The sequence below is a fragment of the Sander vitreus genome, chromosome 3 (genome assembly GCF_031162955.1).
Source record: "Sander vitreus isolate 19-12246 chromosome 3, sanVit1, whole genome shotgun sequence".
Lineage (NCBI taxonomy): Eukaryota > Metazoa > Chordata > Actinopteri > Perciformes > Percidae > Sander > Sander vitreus.
The window spans coordinates 29,994,778-30,010,345 of NC_135857.1; the positions used below are offsets into that span (position 1 = coordinate 29,994,778).

Below are 15,568 nucleotides of genomic sequence, written 5' to 3' on the forward strand. Positions count from 1 at the left end.
AATTAAACAGCATCAGGCATTATCTGTTGCAGGGATATACAGTCAGCTGATAATTCAGCATATTCTTTCTCCACTGTTCAATTGCCATTCAAAGGACGGCACATTGTACCTGTTCTTAGATCTCTGCATTAAAACTCTGCTACTTGTTTACAACGCTCTAAATGGCCTTGCACCTCAGTATGTAAAAAAATGTGCTAATTACACACAAACCAGCTAGAACTCTCAGGTCCACAGGCAGAAGTCTTTTAACCATCCCTCGTACTAACTCTCAAGCGAGAGATGCTGCCGTCTGTATTTATGCCCTAAGTAGATGGAGCTATTGACCGGAGAGAGGCTCCCACGCTGAACACTTTTTAAAGCAGGTTAAAAACATTTCTCTTCAAAACAGCGTATGGCTAACCTCTTGTGTGTTTAGTGTTTCTTAAATATATTGGCATTTGTATACTCTGCACTGATTGTTTTTGCACTTGCTTTAATTCTTTATTATTGATCATTCAGTCATTTTTATATAAAGCACATTGTGTTGCATTTTATTATGTATAAAATGTACTGCATCAATAAAGTTGACTTGACCGCTAACTTCCCTTAGCCTTGCAAGCAACGCCGATTCAATATTTGGACATCAGATGACTTTTCTCTTTAAGCAAGGTCTATTGCCTTTGATTGTTATCAAACATGCTAGTTTTGCATACCAATCAATGATCAACTGGGGCAGTTTCTCTCTTTCTTTCTTTCCCATATAAGTAAATGTTCAGTCATCCTCTTATTTACCATTTAAAAAGGAAGCAAACTTTTACCTCTGAAAACCTAGAAGCTCAATCCCCACTCTGGGGTAGTAGTGTTGTATCCACTTCCTGTTTTGGCTCGTCACAACGTAAGTCTGTCAAATGTCCACTCTAATTAACAATTGTACACTTCTTTATTGTGGAAGAGACCTGCAGGTGCTGAAATTCGTTGTATGCCTATACAGGTTGACACATTCATTCTTCGATGCACGAGCTTCTGCGACATCGATCCAAGTTTGTTCTATTCAAGAATATGCTCAACAGGACAAGTAGATGCAAATACTGTATTTGAACAGAGAGTGCATATTCAGCCCTGCAAAATTAGTCTTGAAAGATGACTGAATGACCCTAGGTTTACTACAGGAACGCATCAAAGCCTAACCTTTTTCGACAGGATGTTCCCTGATCATTGATGGTGTCCTATTAGAGTGAACTTCCATGAAAACTGACCACATAAATGCGGCAGTCGAGACTGCTTTGGGAATTAGGAAGGCTGCCATGTGACTGGTCAGATAAGGCTGGATAATTCCACCGCCTGTGTGTGTGTGTTCACATGTGATCATCAGAGTGGGAATGACAATCATCTTGAGGAATGTCCAACCCACCACACAAGGAGCCGATATTGAAAAGATGCCATTTAGGCAATAGAGGCGTCAATAGGTCAAAGTTTGTTCAAACGTGGGCTTGTCTGTATGAAAATAAAAGTGAAGAATCCTGGCTGAAAATAAGTTACAGACTTTCATCATTTAGATAAATATGAATGCAGAGGACAGGTCTGTCTATCTTCCCTGTAGAACCCTGGTTTAGATGTGACAATGTACTGGATGGCTGTGTAACGGCCTATAATGGAGTGGAATCAAGACAAAGTTCAGCTATTGGTAACCCAGGGAGTACTTGACGTTCCACTTCCGGGAGTGCTGCGTTGCCGCAGGAAAATCCGCCAGATTTCACTCATTTGAATCCAGACAGCTAGCTAGATTATCTGTCCACTCTGAGTATTCTGTTGCAAGACTAAAACAACTTTTAAACGTACACATGTTCAACCAAAACAAGTTCCTTCTGAGCCCATTTTGCAGCGGCACCGCAGCTTTTCTCCGGTGCTTAGCACCGCCCAAGACGATTGTGATTGGTTTAAAGAAATGCCAATAAACCAGAGCATGTTTTCCTCCCATCCCCGAATACTATGTGGAGTAGCCAGACTCTCCTCCAGCACCCTTTGGAGGAGGGTCTGGCAAAGCGAGACTACCCAGGGAGTGAAGTGCAACAATAAGGCCATCAGGCATAAGATCTCCTATATACTTCCTGATAAATGCTCGGCCACATCTTCATAAGTGCACCACCACTCAGACTATGCATCAATTTACAACACAGCTGTACCCAGCTTTGTGCTTTGCTTGTTTCATCTAAATGTACTCCTGCATGTCACCTGATTTGACAGCAAAATGCTTTTAGAAAAGGCACCTATGATTCCATGGGCAGTGAAATACATTAACTGACTTTGCAGTACAGGTCTGAAACAATGTCAACAGGCTAAAAAAAAAAAAAACGACATGCACCTCGTGTGTATACAGTTCAGCATATGCATCCTGACAGTCTCTTAGCTCAAACACTGACGATTGATGTTGGCCATATCGCATGGATAATCTTGAAATGCACCAGACAAAGGCTAATAAAGCTTGAATATGTTTGCATTCTGGGGTGCCTAAACAGTCTTCGGGTTGCATAAATTTGGTATGACTGAAAAGCTGAGATTTGTGTGGATTCAATGAGGCCACTTTCATTCCTGTGTGATGATGTTAGTCCCCACAGTAGCCACTTCATTGTAGTGAATCCGTCACTTTAAAACTTGACCTCCCTGTATAAAATTACCTGTTGTGACCTCCAGGATAACCGCAGTTTAATAACACTTTACAACCACAAACTATAGACCTAGGGCATTCAGAGGATGTATGGCTTCCCTAGGTATATAGACAATAAGGGGGTTCTGAGCTATTTTCAGAACAGAACTGCTTGCCATCAAATCACCAAAAACATTCTTACAGAAATCTGTCAAATCTATCAACAGTTTTTTTTTTTTGTTTTTTTTTTATACCAAATCACAGCATGTTTTTTTCTGTGGTGTTCCTTAAGGTCTTGGTGTCTTGATGTGGTATTTTTGACCATTTTTATTAAGTGGTCCAAAATTGTTATATTTTGCACCAAATCTCTTTAACAAAAGGCATCAACCCAAGAATGCCTGCAACAATTTATGAGGCATAATTGAGCATTAGAATGGCCTTAATAAGAGTAAACAGGAAAAGGTTACAGTACGCTGTTGTGAATGTGTGGGCCTGGACTGTTGTTAAATTCCCAGCCTGAATTATTATCCCAATCTGGCCCTGTGTGTGTACAGTTTAGAAGAAGAGACCTGACCAGACCACGGACCCCAATTTGATAAGATTTCATCCAAAGATCTAGCCTAGAAATCTAGACGCACCCTGGTGGCAGCACATTTATTTTGCAACCAGGGGGATCTAGGCACTCTCCATTGGCTTGCGAGCTGGAAAAACGCTACCTTCATCGTTGCTTTGCCTGGTTGTAGCACTATCCTATTGCTTGCAGAGGGAATTTGAAAGACAACCATTTATCCCGCCCCTCAGATTGAGCTCCGTCAATGGTGAGTTCCCAGACCCAACATCTTGATGTGGGTCTGACTTGTTAGTAGTATACAGTTGTTAAAACATAATAAAATATATGACACACTGGTATCTGATCGGTACTCGGTATCGGCCGATACGCAAGTTCAGGTATCAGAATCGGTATCGGGAAGCAAAAAATGGTATCGGACCATCTCTAGTATTGAGTATCGAAAAATGTCTTGTCATTCAATACTTAAGGAATAAATGTCATCAGCATCAATGAGCCAATAAGCATGCAGCATGCTTGTGCCAAGATCTAATACTGCTCTCAAACATTACACATTTTAGAGACATACAGGGAAACACAATATTTTATGCACAGAAATGTGACTCGTGTGTGTGCGTTTTTTGAAAGGCTTGACTTGTGCATCACATAGGTGTAAAGGAGCTGAAAAAAATATGTGTACCGTAATGTGTAATGTTGTTTTTTTTCTTTGTTAAAATGGATTTTTATAAATTTGGTATTGAAAAAAGTATCGTTCAGGAATCGGTATCAATATCGCGGTATCAGTACCAAAAACATTTTGAACGATACCTAGCCCTAGTGTTGGTGTCCCCTGGAACACCCTCAAGGACCCCTGGGGGTCCCCGGACCCCACTTTGGCAACCACTGTCCTAGCACAAACACTGACGATAACATATCATATGGCTATTCTCGAAATCCGCCAGGCGAAGGCTAAAACAAACAGTCTGGAGGCATTTTCCTCTGGGAAATTAGCTGTAGCCACCTAGCTAGCTAACTGACATCAACTGTCTAGCTAGTAACGTTAGACAAGTAACGCGAAGCTAGTAGCAGCAGACTTACTTAACGTTAGCTAGCTAGCTAAGGTGATAAGAGCCAGGTTAAGCGTTACACTGTGTGTCAGCCACAAAGTTAGCACATATTCAAGTCTGTCTGCACAACGGTTTTGCCACATACTGTCAAGCCAGCCCATCCCTCCTCATTAGCCAACACTAGCCCCACAACCAACGCTTTCGTAGCTATGGACAGAACGTCACGCCAAGCACAGTCCAAACATCTGTCACTTTTACATGACCTTGCTTATAAGCGAAGGCAAACGCCTCGTAAAATACCAGTCAGCTATATTTCCATATTGCTAGGAAGAATAGCCCAATTCGGAATGGACAGAATTCATACAACGACGTCTTAATTACTAGGAAACGCTTCCTATTGCATCCAAACATAGTGTATTTTGGAGAAAGACGACTGCAGAAAATACAGGCTTAGCTATTGTTAAACTTAACACGTAATTAAATTCCGTGAGTCTTTCCGACATTGTTTTATGCCGAATTGACTAATGGATCTTAGCGGTTCCATAGAGGATGTATGCTATTTTTGACAGGTGTTTACCTTATCAAATAACCAAAGCCACTTAAATCGCTAGACATTTAATGGGTGGCCAGGACGCCCTCCTATGTAAAGGGCTAGCCTAAAACCTGACAGTTAGCTAAGCTAGCGCAACTGATGTGGATTTAGCCCGTTGCTTTTCTGCTTACCTCTCTTGACGGCCTCGTCATACGACAGGAATCCTATCCTCGACTCTTTGGCCCCCATGCTCCCCTCATTTCATTGCGATGTGGAAAAATAAACGTTGTGCACTGAGTTGATCAAAATTGTTTGTCGCCTTATCCGTTTATTGTGAAATGGGTTCCTGGTGGTGTGTGTATGTGGTGAACGGGTGAATGTTTTCAGCGACGCCTCCATTCTGTCACATGATCTGACTCCACAGGTCAGTTGATCAGCTCCTTCGAACGCTTGTAAACACAACCACCATGGCATACATAAACGTTTTATTTTTACCTCAATAACTTCATTAAGTGTTTCCCTTCATTCTTGCAAATTACAAAAATACAATTTTGACTAATTATGCGCAGTCATACCAAGCTGTCAATACGTGTGCCTGTCTGGGGATTGTAGGTTGTAAAGAAGTGCGAGTAGCACCACCTTGTGGCTACCATGGATATAACCATAGACAGTATAACCCGGTTGACAGGAAGTGACGCGATTATGGGAAATTAATGTAGTTATATGGTTATATATGATGTACAATGTATGACATTAATAAATATTGTATTAATAAAAATTAATATAAATGCACTATATGACATTTTTATAATGGCACAAATTATTTGTTCTCTTGGAGCTATAATAATCACAATTCTACCAAAATATTTCTTTTTGTTCATTAGACAGACCCCTCTATTTTTTTGTTCATTAGACAGACCCTTCTATTTTCTTCCACCAAAATATGATGACATTAACGGCCAAAAATAAAATCACTAAATGTTAATATATAGTTTGTTGGAAGTTTATTGTTGAAAGAAAGATATTGAAGGACAGGTTGGTAGATTTGGGAAGTGAGTGGAACATTAAAGGACTGTTAGAAACAGGGGATAAACAAATACAGGTTAAAAGGGTTTTGTTTAATTATTTAAATGATAATAATAATTATTATTATTATTATTTTTTATTTTTTGGGGGTTGATGGTTATTTAAAGTCATGATATTACACACTCCGGTACAGTAGGTGACGGCATGCACCTTAACGTTGGTTTGTAGCCCGCCAATAACCTAAAGAAGAAGAAGAAACAGGCTCGTTCTTTTAATACATCATTCATGCGTGGACACTATACACATGGATGTAGAGACCTATACAAGGATACAAGCATGAATGTATCCATGGCTGTACGGCAACTGCGCGTGTTTTGATAGCTAGATAGGTCGGCTTATAAAGCGGGTTGCATCCTCTTTTTTCCCGGGATTAGGCGCCACTGTACCACTCATATTGATCGGAGATGGGACTCCAAGTTCTGCTGTGGTGGCCGAATATTATCGGTAAGAAACATTACAATTTTAAGGAACTTCTTATTTTTTTTATTTTGTATTTGTGTTATGTGCGAGGGCGTCAGTTTAACATGCCATGACAGCTGCGAACCCACGTAACTTGGCCTGGCTATTTACTAAACAACACACATCAGCCAGATTGCTAGAATAGTATCTTGGCTTTAGATAGTTAACGAATGTCACTATATGATTTTGACGCTGAAAGATGTCAAAGTAATGAGAAAAACACCCTAATTAATTAGAACTGACCATGGCTAAGGAGGGTAATGTTATAACAAGATAGGCCCTATTGCTGTCACTGAATTCACTTGGCTGTTCTGTATGTATGTATTTGTCTCTTCCAGGATACATTAGGATTGCCCTTGTGTTTGCTGCATGGGCTGCCTATAAGACACCAGCAATCTTTGTCTCTCTTTACTCAATCTCCATAGCACTAGATGGTAATGTATCTGTTTACCTTGTTGACTTGTGGTGAGAGGCTTTGACATAGGCCTACTTCGTAGTCTTGAAATGGTGCTGCTGTTGGATCATATTTTACATAACAACCATATTATTTTACATTTTACATTACAACCAATAGATAGATAGATAGATACTTTATTGATCCCGAAGGGGAAATTCAAGGTCCCAGTAACTTAGAGACATCACACACAACATACACATACATCATAAACAGGATGATAAAATAACAAATCCACATGAATAATATTGACAATAAAAGAAAAAATCCACATGAATGTACTAAGGGATGTATAAGCATGAGATGCTTGCAGTGACAGGGCAGGGACTGACCCTGTGATTCAATATGTATGGTAAGGTGCTCTATGAGAGTGTGTGTCATGGTGGTAGTGCAAATAAGTCCAGTAGTGCAAGGATAAAGTCTAGAGACCGGCATTAAATATGGACAATATAAGAGAATAATGTAGACGTAGTAATATAAAAACTATAGCAGTGCAAGGGTAAAGTAAAAAAAAAAAGACAGCATTGAATATGGGCATTATAAGGGAATAAAGTAAACAGTAGGATAGACACAAATCAACAGTCAATATATTAAACATGTCTACATTACAAACAACATTTTTCACAGAAAGAGAACCACAGGTGTAACTAATAACAATAATAATGTCTGCCTGTCATCTAAGTGTGCATTGGTGACATCATCATTTAATGCTATTAATTATACCTGTGCTTTACCTGCAATACGACGATTTGAAAAAGGTCTACAGGCCTTTTTCACAGCAGACTTTTGATCACAGGTGTAAATAATAAAATGAATGATGGCTGAATTCCATTCAGCTGCTTCAGTTTCAGGCTCTGGGTAGTGTGTGTGCTGGCTCACTCGGCACACACTCATGTCATGACCAAAATAGAATGAAAAAAGGCCTATTTTGCTGCTGGTAGATGGTGTTTGCAATAACTAAAGACCGGATTATTAAAAATTAATAGTTTATAGTTTAATAATAAAAGTGCGTAATAGCTGTAGTACTACGTAAGTGCATGCATCCACGCGTTCATGTATTCACACAACCTCACTAGAGGTGCAACAATGAATCGATTAATCAATTAGTTGTCAACTATTAAATTAATCGCCAACTATTTTGAAAATCGATTAATCAGTTTGAGTCATTTAAAAAAAAAAAAAGATTTCTCTGATTCCAGCTTCTTGAATGTGAATATTGTTTTGTTTCTTCTCTCCTCTGTGACAGTTTTTTCACCATGTTTTGACATTTTTATAGATCAAACAACTAATCGATTAATCGAGAAAATAATCAACGGATTAATCGACTATGAAAATAATTGTTAGTTGCAGCCCTAAACCTCACAGACGCTTGACCTCCACGCCAAATGTCAGCCTCCTAGGGCAAAAAGCGGTGGCTGCCAAAAGGTAGGGGAATGTTTGTGGATCACCCGACAGCGTGAGCTATAGAGCTTCAGACTTGAGCTGGGCGATATGGAGAAAATCAAATAATTATATTTCAATAATATATATTTTTTTACCAAATGCATCAATGTCGATATTGCGACAATATTGTTGTGTTGACTTTGGTGCTTTCACAAAATATTAACACAATCAGAGTTTTGATAAATAATCAACAATAATAGGGATACAATGACTAAGTGGGTAAAGGCAAATAACAGAGACACTAAAACAGTCTGGTTAGTTTAGAAAATCACATCACTTGACTATAATGCAGCCTGTAAAACCAGGAAAAGACAACATTTATGTCATATCAAGATATAACGATATCCAAAATTGATATCCACTCTCATATATCGATGTGAATATAATATCAATATATTGCCCAGCCCTACTTCAGACACAGCAGTAGACCACCGTTGTAGTATTGAGGCCTATTTTTATACTGTTGGTGTAACTAATAACAAAATGACATACATCGTGGCTGCATTCCATTTAGGTTCCCATTTAGGGCTCTGATATTGTGCATGCTAACTCAGTGGCAATGGCATACCAAATGTTATTAATTACACCTGTGCGTTGTCTGCTATGACAAGTGAAAATGGTCTATATAGGCTACTGTATGCAGCGGCGGTGCACAGAATTCATTAAAGCTATAGTGTGTAGTTTCTGCCGCCCCCATGAGGAATTCTAAGTAATGACGACAAAACTGTGGCGCGTCCACATGATACAAGCCTTCCGTGATCGTGCTTTGTAGCAACTCATTTCGTAATGGCTTGAATGGCTTACGACATTCAATAATATCAAAAAGTTACGCACTAAAGCTTTAATTCTAGTGTCTTTCTGGGCCCTCCTTACATGCGGGCCCTGTATACTCCGTCCCATTTTTCCCCTCAGTCTGACGCCCATGACATTTAATTAATCAAGCTGCATCCTATCATATCATATATATAAGATAGACAACCTGAAAGGTATTAGTGATAAAATGCTGATAGTGATACTGCATGAGTGCAGAACAGAATCTTAGGTATTGCTGTGTCCAGTTTCAAAACCCAAAGATGCCTTGCCAGGAGGAATAGTTACTGAGTGCACATGACATGAGGGGTCTGTCTGCAGTATATGATGACGTTTCCTGTGCAGGAGTGGACGGCTGGCTGGCAAGGAGGCTGGGTCAGACCTCCAGGTTTGGAGCCTGGCTGGATGTAGTGGTGGACAACCTGGGCAGAGGCATGCTGTGGAGCCTGCTGTTTAAGGTCTGATGGCTGCAGAACATTCAACACAAACAGTATGTGTGTGTGTTGTAAGTGCTCACAATGTTACTGTATCATTATAATATAAGAAATCTTTTCAAATGATCCTCTCTTTTTGATTTACACACAATTATTGCATGCAGTGTTTTAGAAAAGATAAGGGATGATCAGCTGGTACAAAAGAGTCTAGTATTTGCCAAGAAAGTCATCCATATTAATCCTTTTTACACCAGCAGCAGCCTGTACTGTTCTGCATCTTGGTTTTTGTAGTCTCGCATTGCCAGACCTATCTCCACAGCGCTGTGAAGTAAGGTATGGCTCCTCCACAGATACATTCCAAGATTGCATTTTTAAAATTTTTTAAACCAATCACAATCGTCTTGGGCGGCGCTAAGCTCCAGTCGCAAAGACCAAAAGAAAACGCCACATACAATATTAAATGAAGTTCACTGTTCATACAATACAGTAACAGGAGCTATATACATGTAAATTAGCTGGATACATGGTTAAACGTAATTTGCTCTTATTAGTGTATCGCCGTAGTGTATTTTTTTCCATAGCGACCCCCGCCAATCGGTCCCAAAACGTCCCAGTTAGATAGTAAATGCCGTAACCATATTCTTTGTAAATCTTTACTATCATTCCTCAATAGAGGCCTGCCTTGTTGTACGATTAAAATTTTCTTCAAAACGCCATTTTCGGCGTGTAGTTTGCTAGGTCAAAGTTTGTTGTTTCCCGAAGAAAACAGAGTTAGACAGCGGCAACACACATCGCCACAACATCCGGCGATTATCCTGGAAATGAATTGTCGTCGATCCAGATTGATTTTTTTTTTGTGACATCAAGCAAAACACCCACTGTACCACTAAACCTCGTCTCTACAGATTTATTTAATACTTATGCTGTATTTTATCCTGGATGCCAGCCGAACATAGCCCCGCCCACAACATTTGAGGTCGGGAAGTTCAGTCTGGACTTGATCCGTTTTGGAGCAACTATGTGCTCGAACCAGAGCTGTTTGGACCAATCAAATTGTCAGGGCGGGCTTTATACGATGATGGACAGATGATCAACAGTAACGTAATCAACCACGTCACCAAAGAGCGCTTGGGGTTGAATTAGTTTACAACAAAGATGGCTTCCGCTGGAGAATTGAGTTGTGTAGATTCTGCCATCGCGTCTGTTATAGAAGATATCGACAGCGCATTCATTTTAAAAGAGGAACAGAGAACCGCGATCAAGGCAATTGTTGATCGGAAAGATGTTTTTGCAGTCCTTCCTACGGGATTCGGCAAAAGTTTATCAGCTGGCCCCGATGGTCGCTAAGAAGATGGGGCGCAATGAAAACCCTGTGGTCAACATACGTCACATACTGCATTGTATTTCCTGGTTCGGTTGAAACGCGCCCCATAATCACCGCCCAATGGAGCGGTATCAGACTCATATTCTGACTAGTATCTGAGTATGACGACGTCAGGATAGCTGTATTTACTTGTGACTCTGAATGAATCTTATTTGTATGTCTGATGAAACACTTTGTGCAAACACGCAGGTGTCTTGTACTGTACCATATTTAAAATGGTGTTAAATGTTTCTTGATGTCTGATGTCAAATATGTATTGTATTATAGTGGGGTTGGCTGGTGTCTGCCTTGGAGTGGTGCGTGTTTGTGTGTAACCACAATGCCAGAGGTGACCACTGGAAGAACAGTTTCATCACCAGCCCTCGATTCATACAAGCCATCATGGCAAACGGTACGGTCTGTAACTGTAAATAAGTTGATGTTGTTGTGCAGCTCAAGATAAATCAATAATTCCATGAGTTGATCTGAACTCAAACTGTGCATCTGGTGCTGTTAGGGTTTCGGACACCTCTTGGCACATGGGTGGTGAGTGGGCTGCACTGCCTCCCCCTGTGGCTGTATGGGTATCAGTGGGGCTTACTATTCCACTGGCTGTATCTGCCTCCCTGGATCCAGGCTGTGGGGACCCTGCTGCTGGCTGCAGGCCGCCTGCTGGCTCTATCAGTGGAGGTAGAAATAACCTCCGATAATCCTAAACATCATGTTGACAGAAATAATTTCTGCTCATACAGTATTTATGTTGTGTTATATTTGTTCATGTAAAGCTGTCTCACAGCCAATCATCCCATCTCTTTCTCTGCAGATATGGTGTATATGGACACACATCGGATACCTCACCAATGATGAGCCGGAAGGGAAAAAAGAACTGAAAGCCACTGGGCAGTCAGTAAAACTGTCCTAACGCTGACATTATTCTGCCACCTTTATATAAGAGATGGCCTGATGTCACTTTTGGTTTTCTCCAAAGAAAAACAAATTCAGCCATTGCTGTGGGAGAATGTGGACAAATGGGCCACATGTCAGCACATTGTAAATTGGTGTATTTAGAGGTATAAGATGGCAGTGAAATCATCTGACAGCAATCATATTTGACCTCTCACTTTCTGTTCTGACTTCAGTTTAAAAATTGGGGATCTGGATTTCTCTTTTTAAACTAGTGAACATGATTGATGGCTGCTGAGTCTCATCTTACCCCTGTTACTGTAAGACTGTGTTGACAGTAGGCATTCAGATACATGTGGAAAAGAAGCCTCGTAGGTCTGTTGAACTGTTAAAGGGAAAATGAATGTTATTTTTGTTTGAATGTTATTTTTGTTATTCATTTTTGTTATTCATAGTTATGTTATGTCATTCATATATATATATATATATATAACCTTTTTTCTTCATGGACCTTTGCAGGTGTAGCAGTGCTGCTATGTAGCTTGCAACACTAGAGTGTGCTGTCGTGACCATGTTGGCTAGTGTGACTGTTCATGGTGTTAAACAGGCACAGATACTATTTGTGCAAGAGAGAACCTGTAAAATGCTTAGTTTCTCTACAATTGCAGGTATGTAGTTTTTGCATGATTATTTCTTTGTAATATTTATATAGAAAGAAAGTATTTATTTTTAGGCATTTTAGGCCTTTATTTGTGACAGGACAGCTTAGACATGAAAGGGGAGAGAGAGGGGGAATGACATGTAGCCACTGCTGCGTCAAGGACTGAGCCTGTGTATATCGGCGCGTGGTCTACCAGGTGAGCTAACCAGGGACACAGAAAGAATGTATTTTGAATGTAGACTTTTATTTATCTTTTTGTAATGTTGGCGTGAATTAATGCTATTTTTTTCATTCTGGGGAAGTAAGAGAGCATTTATGTAGGAAAGACCGTGTGAATGCTTTGTTTCAAACAATGGCAGGGAGGTTATCCAGATGTCATTGCTGGTGCCTTGCAATAAAATGCTGAAACACAGTCCCAGGAAGTGTGGTCTCTGTTCACCACTATACAATACAATGCAGTTAGACCCGACACACTTTGGGGAATTGTGCTGTTGAATTAGGAATGGGCATTCCCTAAACTGTAGCCACAAAGTTGGTAGGGTACAACACTATTGTCTAAAATATCATTGCATGCTCTAGCATGAAGAGTTCTATTAACCCTTGTGTGGTCCAAAACTTTTCGACACTTGACATTTTCGTCCCTTTTTCTGACTTTTTTGTTTTTTTTGTTTTCACTAACACCAACTTACTACCACTAGTTTTACACTACTTTTTGGAATTCATGGTCAATAAACCTCATTTATATGCAATTATACCTAATATTTGAAAAATAATTTTGACTAATAGTTAAGATCAGAGGAACGTATGTTGAGTGGATGAGTTTAGTCAGGATACTGATTTGAAACCATTTCAATTTTCACCTGAAATTCAATGAAAGGGATCAATTATATTTGCAAAGAGCGTTGTATGGAAACCATCCTTTTTTGTGTGGTAATTTGGTAACAAAAAAACACATTTCTGATATAGACATTTTTAAAAGGAGAGGACAACAGGAAAACAGCCCCAAACTGTACATGAGCATGTGTCCACCTATGTGAATACATTCTAGTTTAATGTTTGAACACAAGAGAAAAATGCATGTGGCTTTTGTGATCAATGATATAAGATTTAATGTTTTTGCAGTGAAGCAGTAACAGGACAACAGTGAAACATCCCCCCCATCACATTTGGTGTCAATCATCTGAACGCGTAGAGAGAAACAGGGCTGTTGGAGAGATCACAGCTTTATTGAACATCTTTAACTTTGTCCATATTTCCCCGCAAGTCCCACCCACGCCCTCTGAACCTCCACCCCCTCCAGCCCTCCAGCAATGAAACTACAGCATTCCCTTTCAGATATCAGTAGATCACAATGACCAGTAGGTATTGTCAAGTCAAACCTTATCTCTTACATTCCATCAGAAAGCTGGTTTCTCAAGGTTATTATTATATTAAAGAAAAACACTCCTTAAACACTTCAAAACCATTTTAAAAAAGCACATTTCTGGGTCCATTCATTTCTTTTTCCTGTTGGCCAAACAGAATGTGACATTATGGATATTTGACAGCTCAGCTGGAGTTTGGACAGACAATGATTTGTGTTAAAATCAGTGGAAAAAAGCCTTTTCTTGAACTTTCACGGTGTGTACGGAGAAAAAATAGCCCTAATAGACCAGAATGCAATTCAACAGGTCAACATGTGACCTTTTAATAACGGTGTAGCTGGAGGAGAGAACTGAAGAAACCCTAGGATGGATTAACCATGATGATATCTAACAATGTAAGAGTATCTGAGGGTAGTTTTCCATCATATTTCTGTAATTATTTACTTTGTAGGATGAGAAGATATGTATCGACCATTTGTCACAAGCCTGACTCTACTGTAATATACAGCTTTCTGCAAAGTGTCCAAGTCTAATCTGCCATCTGTGTATAGAACTGCTTGGAAATACCGACTGCTGGTAACATTCATGTCCACCTCTGTCCTGGAAAGACTTCCTCTGTCTCCCAGAGGGAGGGTTTGTGTGTGGAGAAGGAAGTTGCGCTTGTTGAAGCCGGAGCACCGAGAGTGTAGCTGAGCGTCCTTTTAAGGGGGCTAAGGCTGGACCTCCTCAGCTAGTGCCACTCACATCACTGCTAGAGAGGGAGACGTCCGACAGCACTGAAGCAACAGCAAGGCAAAGCTCGTTTTCTTCATTCACTTAAAACTAAACACAGTGGGGAACTTATCAAAGGCATCACATTTTCAGTAATGTTGCGGCTATCAATGCCTGAATTCATTTTAAAGCTGGACACTATTTTCACATTTTCCACCAGTAAGAAAATCTCATCAGTTAGTTCTCTACAGAGCGAAATCACAGGAAATGTCAGTAGAAAAATGTAGACAGCGGTGCCATTACATGTTGATCTTTACACTGTAAAGTGCCTGCTGTAAGTACTGTACATACTGTATATTGGTCCCAATTTCGTATTTACATACATTTTTGTTTATGTTGTGTGTTCATGTAAACAGAATGGATATCTGCAGATATACAGTTTTTTTTGTTTTTTTTAAACTCTCAAATGTCAATATTGGTATTATCCTTACAAGTCCACTATTGGTTTGGCTACAGTCAAATACGGTTGGGAACCACCACACTAGAGGTAAGTGAGATGCATTGTTTCGCTAACTTGAGTGATCTAATCCTTTAAAAGTGCTGCATGTAGACCAGCAGCTCAAGCATGACATGAGTAATAACAAAGTGAGCATCACTGCGTTACAATTTTAAACAGACATGTTGTCTGGTCAGGGTTATTTATCCCATTGGTTCATTATGATTAAAGCTCTATGGTGAAACAACTGATGGGATTTTGGACATGGTCAGTTTGATGGAAGCTGATGAAAAGAAGAAAAAAAAAACATGGTCCAGTAAAAAGATATCTGGAACTTTGCATGAATGGAATATCTGACAGGAAGGAGTGGAGAGGAAAGGCCAGATGCACAGGTAAACAGGCTGGCAACACATGCATGCATACACAATATTGGTCCCCATTGTAGTGCCCTTAAGGGTGTAATAGTTTATTTAGCACTTAGAAGTATGGGTCCGTCTACAGATAACTGCAAGCTGGTGTAAGGCTAGTAATCATCAGTGGAGCACTTGGGCACCCAGTTTTATCTGTGTACACACACACACACACACACACACACACACACACACACACACACAC

The 15,568-nt window shown here is 40.0% G+C and overlaps 2 protein-coding genes across 8 annotated transcripts in view; one reads left to right on the forward strand and one right to left on the reverse strand.

Annotated features, from left to right (window-relative positions):
* usp32 (ubiquitin specific peptidase 32) overlaps positions 1–5,171 on the reverse strand; it is a 56,669-nt gene extending 51,498 nt beyond the window's left edge. For 4 of the 7 annotated variants that reach the window (XM_078246905.1, XM_078246904.1, XM_078246903.1 and 1 more), the window contains exon 1: positions 4,961–5,171. In XM_078246905.1, coding sequence (XP_078103031.1) covers positions 4,961–5,018 — 58 coding nt within the window. In that variant the 5' untranslated portion in view covers positions 5,019–5,171. The remainder of the gene's footprint in view (positions 1–4,960) is intronic. The other 3 variants (XM_078246902.1, XM_078246907.1, XM_078246906.1) reach the window with 1 other exon arrangement.
* An 860-nt stretch (positions 5,172–6,031) lies between these two features.
* LOC144515788 (uncharacterized) lies at positions 6,032–12,794 on the forward strand. Its single transcript, XM_078246908.1, has 6 exons — positions 6,032–6,299; positions 6,653–6,748; positions 9,367–9,479; positions 11,107–11,230; positions 11,336–11,508; positions 11,642–12,794. Exons 1-6 carry the CDS (start codon positions 6,260–6,262, stop codon positions 11,738–11,740), a joined length of 645 nt encoding a protein of 214 aa, XP_078103034.1. The 5' UTR covers positions 6,032–6,259; the 3' UTR covers positions 11,741–12,794.
* Positions 12,795–15,568: the final 2,774 nt, after the last annotated feature.